This window comes from Triticum dicoccoides, chromosome 5A, assembly GCF_002162155.2.
Source record: "Triticum dicoccoides isolate Atlit2015 ecotype Zavitan chromosome 5A, WEW_v2.0, whole genome shotgun sequence".
NCBI classification, from domain to species: domain Eukaryota; kingdom Viridiplantae; phylum Streptophyta; class Magnoliopsida; order Poales; family Poaceae; genus Triticum; species Triticum dicoccoides.
In genome coordinates, this window is record NC_041388.1 from 591905121 (window position 1) to 591913644 (window position 8524).

General features: G+C 45.6%; 1 protein-coding gene across 1 annotated transcript; it reads left to right on the forward strand.

Moving 5' to 3' along the window:
* The first annotated feature begins 79 nt into the window (after positions 1-79).
* On the forward strand, positions 80-4568 carry LOC119303136 (protein NRT1/ PTR FAMILY 4.5-like). Its single transcript, XM_037580224.1, has 5 exons — positions 80-289; positions 476-693; positions 2389-2826; positions 3245-3366; positions 3471-4568. Exons 1-5 carry the CDS (start codon positions 199-201, stop codon positions 4348-4350), a joined length of 1749 nt encoding a protein of 582 aa, XP_037436121.1. The 5' UTR covers positions 80-198; the 3' UTR covers positions 4351-4568.
* The last annotated feature ends 3956 nt before the right edge of the window (positions 4569-8524 follow it).

The window sequence follows — 8524 nt, forward strand, 5'->3', positions numbered from 1 at the left end:
TTATGTCCATTTCTGGTATGGTGCGCAGCACTGCTGCACCAACTCTGCCTCACTAGCAAACAGTACTCTACTCATCTGCCTATATAGCTAGTGGAACACTCTTCAAGTGCCACTCACTCACAAGCACACCACGCGCGCACAAATTTGAACTCGTTCGGACTCGGGAGTACTCAGCAGGTCGGGATCGGAAGCGAGATCATGGGCAGCTCGTTCGGGCTCGTGGACTTCAGGGGGAGGCCGGTTGACACCAGCAGGCATGGAGGAGTCAGAGCTTCCATGTTCATTTACAGTAAGTGAACTCATCGCCTCTGCTTTCCTTCATCGTCTTGACATCGGTTTAAGCCACAACTATTTTCGGACGGAGGGAGTACACAGTACCATGCTGCATATGCCCTGGTTTCAGACTAGCTCGCTCGGACACTTCTTAGAGAAGCCAAGTCTGAACTTGTAACAACGCTGCTGTGTACATATACAGTCATGGTGTGGCTCGGCAACGTGGCCAACATCGCCAACAGCATGAACATGGTGAGCTACCTCCGCGGGACGATGAACATGGGCGTAGCCGCGGCCGCGACCACCAGCACCAACTTCGTCGCCGCGCTGCAGATGTTCACCGTCCCGGCGGCTTTCCTCGCCGACTCCTATGTCAAGCGCTTCTACACCGTCCTCATATTCGCCCCCGTTGAGATATTGGTAACCGACCAACTCGTCCATGCATATTCGCTACTCTACGCGTTTTTGTTTCGTTTTCCGAGTAGCGTCTAGTTTGTTTTCAAGGAAAAAAAATGCTACGTAGAGTACTTAAGAGTCCCTAAAGTAATTAACCATAAAAAAAATAGAAAATTACAACCATATAGTTTTCTATGACACTTCGAGGAACAAAGCTAAATGCATAATGCAGCTGCAGCTAGCTGGTGTTACAATAATTATAGCGTTTCTTCCCTCTTATCTTAATAGTGGAATAATGTTGTACAGTGCAAAACTCTTTGCCTGTTCGGGAAAGAAAAAGCATGCAAGAATGAGATGTTCTACCTGTTTGCCACTTTAGTTGTTCGGTTGTTGCAGTGTCTCCATTTCTATTATTAGGTTAGTGGAATATTATTGGGGGCATGAGCTGATGTTATGTAGTGTCTATTATGTGGACAATATCATTTTTTATTATTCATTGTTTAAAAGGAGCCAAAGTTTTGCCTCATTCATTAATTAAGAAAAAAAAGAGTTCCTCGATTAATTGACGGAAAACCGGACGAAAAGCCGTCAAAAACTCGCCCACATGCGAACTACTCTAAAACAATGTAGTCACACAACCCCTCAACAAATACATCCAACATAGAATCAATACTGTCCCCAAATACATGGGTCACACCAATTGAACCACACTGACACACAACATCTTGAGAAGGACATAACGATAGAGACAATAGATACATCCAAACCCACGTTTGCAACTAAGACAACTCTATCATGAAAGCACATTCGTCTCCCTATTATTGCTCTTGCCATTGCATTTGCTAGCTTTCTTCTTCTTGTGGATGCCCGATTGAGGGTGAGCACCATTCTGCTTGCATTTGTCCCTTGATGCCATCTGCCACAAGAGACGTCCAATCATTTTTCCGGATTTATTCAACCGAAACTGCTGTGCAGCCGAAATTGCATGCACGACATATAGCCGATAGTCAAATCCAACGGTGCACCAGTGTTGCTGCCATGCATTGTATGGCGTGATCTTCAGTGTCGTCCACAAATCGTGCGGTGGCATCGTGTGTATAGCAATGCTCTTATTCAACAAGCTGCAACAGATGGGTTCAACTGATCCATTCAACTTCCAACAGATTGCCTTGATGTATTGACATATATTGCCCGCCATTTTTCTTCTGTTCGAACTTTCGAAGTAACTAACTACTTCATCCGTTTGAAAATAACTATCGCTCAAACAGATGTATCTAGCACTGCAATATGTTTGGATACATTATTAATTTAGTATGGTATCAAAGCCAATTGGTCTTAAGTTCAACACCCTACCATTGTACTATTAAAAAAAGTAGTTATGGCCTACACCACCAGCATGCTTAAGTTTCAGAAACATGCTCGTCCCGGTGCTTCCAGATCGTCTAGGGCACGAGCAAGGTGGCAGATGCCATTGTTGCACTCGTTGGCAGGATCAAAATTCAAAAACGAGGCATCGTCCTAGGCTACGACAGGTGCTCTAGGACTCAGGGATGTCCACTAAATTTGCTACCCCCTTTTTGTACCTTGCGCCTCCTAGGAGGATTGTAACAACTTCTACAACTACCATCCTTGTTGCTATTCAAGAACTGAATATATAGTTGTTGAGTTTCAAGATTGAAATACATATCTAAGTTTCAATATAAACCATTTCTACTACAGGGTTACATCCTGCTAGCCATCCAAGCACACGTCCCCTCTCTTCACCCGCCGGCGTGCGGCGTCAACGAGCCGCATAACTGTGAGCCGGTGCACGGCACCAACCTAAGTCTGCTTCTCCTTGGCATGTACATGATCTGCATCGGTGAGGGAGCCATCCGGGCATGCCTACCAGCGCTCGGTGGCGACCAGTTCGACAATGCTGACCCCGTTGAACGGCGGCTGGAGTCGAGCTTCTTCAACTGGTACACCTTCTCTGTGTCAATGGGATCCTTCTTCGGGCTCATCTTCGTCGTGTGGCTGGAGAACAACAAAGGGTGGGGTGTTGGCTTTGCTGTGTGCGCTGCGATCGTGCTGCTTGGGTTGCTCATTTGGGCGGCTGGGTTCCCCTTCTATCGCAACCAGGTGCCAACTGGGAGCCCCATCACTAGGATTATGCAGGTAATCAATTAATACATGAGCTTTGAATTATTTCAATTGTTCTGAAAGAAACATTTGAATCATTTTTGTTCGAGGTTTACAATAGTACTATAAGTTTTAGAGGGATTTTTTTATCGTGCAAGGGATATATGGTGCATACATACACCACCTGTCGTTGCTTTGAAATTTGTGCCACTTTTTTGTTTTTTTTGACAAAAAAATTGTATTGTTTCGAAGTATTACATAATATTTTTTTGGGTTTTCTTTTAATTTGTATCATAATGTTCCATTAAGTACCAGCGAATTCATTTGAAACAAGTGCACTCTTGACCAAATTTTGTCACCGTGGCACGGATCTCAAAACAGCGACAAATATCCCATGCATGATAATATATCATTTCCGCAATTTTTTTACTAATGCCGGCAAGTCTTCTTTCAGGTTATGGTAGTAGCATGCAAGAAAAGGAATTTTAAGCTACCTGGGAACCCTGACGACTTAAACCAGATGAGTGACGATAACGCTAAAGGCCTCGAGGTGCTACACAGAACAGAAGGCTTACAGTACGTCAAAATCAGACCTAAATATTACTGTATGTCCTGTTGTCAGTTTAATTATGGTTCCAAAACAGAATTGTGTGAGTGTGACTCGTCTCACCATCTTCCAGGTTCCTGGACAAAGCAGCAATAAAAATAGAGAACGGGGCGAGAGGGCCATGGTCGCTCTGCAACGTGACCCAGGTGGAGGAGACAAAGATTATGTGCCGCATGATCCCGATCTTCGTAACCTCGGCGCTCGGCTACATGCCCGTGTCCATCATCCTCAACTTCACCGTCCAGCAGGGCAACACCATGGACACCAGGCTGGGCGCGACCACCGTGTCCCCCGCGACGCTCTTCGTCATCCCGACCGTCTTCCAGCTGGTGATCCTGGTGGTGTACGACCGGCTGCTCGTCCCGCTCCTGCGCAGGGCCACCGGCTACGTCGGCGGCGTCACGCACCTCCAGCGCATCGGCGTGGGGTTCGTGGCCGCGGTGCTGGCCAGCGCCGTCGCGGCGCTCGTGGAGACGAGGAGGAAGGCGGTGGCGCGCGGGAGCGGCCTCGTGGACTCGCCCGCCGGGGTCCCACTCCCGATGTCCGTGTTCTGGCTGACGCCGCAGTTCTTCCTGCTCGGGGTGGTGGACGTCACCTCCTTCGTCGGCCTCCTCGAGTTCTTCTACAGCGAGGCCTCCGCCGGGATGAAGTCCATCGGGAGCTCCGTGTTCTACTGCATGCTGGGGCTGGCCGCCTGGTTCTCCACCTTGCTGATCCAGCTGGTGAACCGGGCCACGAGGCGGGGTGGTGGGGAGGCAGGGTGGCTGGACGGAGCCAACCTCAACAGGAGCAGGCTTGATTCCTTCTACTGGTTGGTCTGTGTTCTTGAGCTGGTCTCCTTCGTGGTCTACCTGTTCTGGGCGTGGAGGTACGTCTACCGGAATGACCAAAGGGTTGCCGCTGAAGACGACAAGAAGACTATTCCATCAGCTGCTTATGTGGATGGGATCTGAATCAATATGTTGTGTACTATACTATCGATCGAGCTGGTAAAGTTGCTTTGCCAAGACAGATTGGTTGCCATGCCCATGCATGACGCTGAACTTCCTTTCGAGCTCTCGCGAGTCGCGATAGTACCACCGTGTTATTGAAGACGCACTGGAGCTCAAATGCACCTGTATTAAATAATAAAATTAATAAAGAAACAAAATAATGTATTTTTTGCAGCAAACGTTGTTGAATGCTGTACATATACGTACAATTTTTCACTAAGAAAAACATTTCAATGCTCTAGACAAAAACAAAAGCAAAATCGGTGCTTCAGAATGCTTTCAATTTTATTTTTTTTTGAATGCATGCATGGGGTGGATGGCAATAATTTTCCCCAGCGCGATGGCCTAACCCCTCACTCTGGATTCGCTTGCAATCCCCTCTCATTTCGACTCTGCTCTTCTACATTGTCTTGGCCCTCATTCTCCGCCACACCCTGACATCGATGGCTGACTGGAGACTGGGGATGATGGAGATAGTTGGGACGAGGTGAAGATGGCGAGGATGCAAGATATCTGTTCATGGTTTGCAAGCAAGAGCGAGCTCAACAAGGTGGTTCTCATTCTCCGCATCACCATGACATCGATGGCTGGCTGGAGACTTAGGATGGTGGAGATAGTTGGGACTAGGTGAAGATGGCGAGGATGCAAGATATATGTTCATGGTTTGCAAGCAAGATCGAGCTCAACAAGGCGGCGATGGATATTTGTGCGGATTTGATGGTGGAGGAAGACGAGGCTCACGCTGAGCAGGCTGCCGGTGCGGCCACTAGAAGTTGTGCTCTGCGCCATGGGGGAGGTGGAATCCGGGGATCCAAAGCAGGCATGGAAGTGGCGTACATTTCGCTTTCGCCGCCGAATCCCCATTGACCGAGAGGAAATTGAGGTGGGAATGGTGATGCCTCTCCCGTCGTCGGGGATGAAGGACATGCCTATCCAAATCGAAGACGGTGAGCCAAGGGTTCGCACGAAGAAGAGCACGGAGGTGGTCGTGGTCTACACATCGTGGCGGTCACCGCGCTTCCCTCGCTGTTCCCCGTGTTTTCTCAGCCTCGCTCCCCCCGCGGCGGCGGAGTAGGGATCACCCCTGTTGGCAACCACTTCTGGTTGCTTGCTGGGGAGGATTCTGATGAGGAGGCTGGGCACTCGTAAGATTCCATTAGTAAGATCCGCTCCTATGTTAAATTAGATTATGATGGCGCGCGTTGCTGCGCCCTTTCATTTGTAAGTTTAGATGATATGATTTTCTATAAGTATACTGAGGTAAAAAAGATAGAAGTATTTGTAACTTAGGAATTTCAGGAATTTCAATGATAGAGATTGCAGTTTAAATGTATCATTTCTGCAGAAAATGTCAAAAATTTGTAGCATACGGACAGCAAGATTTAATATACTCCTGCTGTAACAAAATATAAGATGTTTTTTTGACAATATGGCAGTGTAAAAAAGTATTATATTAAATTACGGAGGGAGTGTATTATAAGATTTTTCGACATGCACATCCATTATTTAATCTCAAGATGATATAATGGCTTAGTCTCACGAAGGTGCTCATAGGGGTAGGGTTTGCGTGTGTTTTCATTGGGATGAGTGTATATGCGTATATATGAAGGCCATCTGTATAGTGTTCTGATAAAAACATATATAAGAAGTCAACTAAAAGCGGTTTGTTATTTGCAAGTCCATCATGCTCTCTTAAACAATAGACTACAGAAATTTAGCAGTTAACAAAATATTCATCCAATCAAAGCCTTTTAGAATCATAGTAATCAACCATAATTTTATTGTGAGGTCACATTTATGAGCTATCTTCCATGCAAATTAAGAAATTAACACAAGTGAAAATTGAATAGGCTCTTCGTCTGAATGGAAATCCAAGTCGTTTGCTTTAGAACATAATTTATATCTGATACCATCCATATATTCTTGGAGTGCAGTAAGAAAAAAATGCTTCTAAAATCCAATGGCCCAATTGATTTTGTATCATATATAGTGGTAGGATCAAGTGACCACCAAACTGCCAACCACTACAGGATATCCAATTATCCATACCGAATATCAAAAGTTGATCCAGCAAGTGAAAGGAATTGGAAGTTTAATAATGGTACTCTATCTATTTTTTTTTCAGAAAGACATATCATCTGAGACAAGAAATTGTTGAAGAATGATAACTGCTAACGAACTGCCGTACATTTTTTTGAAAAAAAGAACTGTTGTAGAGAAACCAACAGATGCACTCACTCAAATATGGAGCAGCTCATCTTCACGGTAAAATTTTAAGCTCTTTATAGTTTATTAACATTCAAATTATGCAATACCTGCAGGAAAGGGCAACTGATTACCTCGAACATGAATGGGGAAATGATGTCGTAAATTATTTCCCATATATATAAATAGCATTAACTCGTTCTTTACTCTGCGGTTTTTCTTTTCCCTTGCTCTGCTAGCTGGGCTTATACTTCAGTTCTGATGAAGAATTTCAGTTTTGAGAATCAATGCATATATACATCAAATAGCATTAAGAGAAAACATCATACCTTCACCCTTACCATTCCTACCAAGTGAGACATCCGCCAAAATTGTCAGACCTGAAAATTATAGAATTAAAATGACCTTTTTTAGGGGTGAACTAACATGAATTGATTTGTGTAAAGAAAATACATTCAACTCCCATCTGCGCCGTCCTCACGTTGTAGTAAACCACCTAGGCACCTACGAAAAAGGCAATCATCTCCGTCGTTTCTATCTCTATGTATACACCGTTGCCATAGAGCTAGTGTTTCGAGGCTCGTGGTCGTTATCCTTCCCGAATCCACCTTGCCCCCATAGGCCACCATGGCTGATTGGTTGAACAAAAATGCTGCACTTACTGGCATAAGAGCATGGTTAATAGTATAGCCAGCTGCTGGCTATAAGCTAGTGTCATGTCATCTATAGCCCATCTTATAGTCAGCATGTACAATAGTAGATCAAAAGAGTTTACTATTTTTTTATTTTGTGGCCCACCTTTCATTCTCACAAAGTGCCTAGGAGCACGTGTTAGAGCCGGCTCTTCACGAAGAGCCCGCTTACCTTCTCTCTCCTCTTCTCTTTCCTCCAACTAAGCAGAAATATATTAGTTTATTTTTTATAGCCCGCTGACTCAGCTCTATTGTACTTGCTCTAAGAGGGAGGGACTTGCCTCGTGTGTACCATCTTTTCATGCGTTTGCCTTCTGAAGCGAGCACGATGGTAACCGGCAAGGATGGAAGGGGGGCTATATAGGAGACTGCAATCGCATGAAGGGAAGCCAGCGTGAAACTCCCACCCAACACCAGGAAAGAGGAGTTTGCGGAGAAGACGGGGTGGTGGGCTCTAGGGTACGGAGGAGAGATAAATAGGCTCGTCAAGGGAGGAGGAGGTGGAAGGGCAGTAACGTACGCCGCGGTACCTCCACGGACATTAAACGCAACACCGCGGCGCTTGAAGCATCGTTGCCTCGCTTGCTCGTTCGATGAAGCCTCTTCATCTCCGTGTAACCTTGGCATCCGAGCGAGTTTTTTTTAACCTTGGCCTCCGAACGAGGAGGCCAGTGCCGGTGTTTATTTCCATGGGCAAATGCACCTTCGGTCACACACCACAGTCCATTTGTCCCAAAACCACAGGAGGCATCTGAAATTGTTTCTAGAGCAGCGGCCCAGTCCCATTAGGCGCTTGGTGCTGAATGTACAAATCCAGTACGAGGGATTTAACGGCCACGAACATCCAAAGCGCAAATCCAACGGTTCGCAACACTAATGGCCTGAGAGGGCTCGATTAGTGCGCAGCTTTAATGCTTCTAAATATCCGCACTCTGCTTTGTGTATTGGTAAAGAAAGAATTGCTACACGGAAGGAAAAAAAGGAACAAGAAAAGTAGCAACAATAGCAAAATTCACTCTATCTTCCTGTTGTAGGGGGGTTGTAGCATTGATACAAAGAAATTGGAGATAGATTGTCCGAAGAAAAAATAAAGACGGTTCTTTGTTCCTAGAAATAGATAACAAAAATTTGAGACATAAGAATGATTGTGCTGGAAAAAAAGTGATATGTGCTATGATAGTTACAGAGCATATGTGTGAGGGAAATTTCCCGGTCATCCCTGATTTTTTGGTCAGAGG

Bases quoted from the DNA above. Each gene is read 5' to 3' on its own strand.
- LOC119303136 (XM_037580224.1), top strand. From the start codon at position 199: ATGGGCAGCTCGTTCGGGCTCGTGGACTTCAGGGGGAGGCCGGTTGAC. The intron at 290-475 runs GTAAGTGAACTC...GTACATATACAG, and splicing joins AGCTTCCATGTTCATTTACA to TCATGGTGTGGCTCGGCAAC. The intron at 2,827-3,244 runs GTAATCAATTAA...GTCTTCTTTCAG, and splicing joins CCATCACTAGGATTATGCAG to GTTATGGTAGTAGCATGCAA.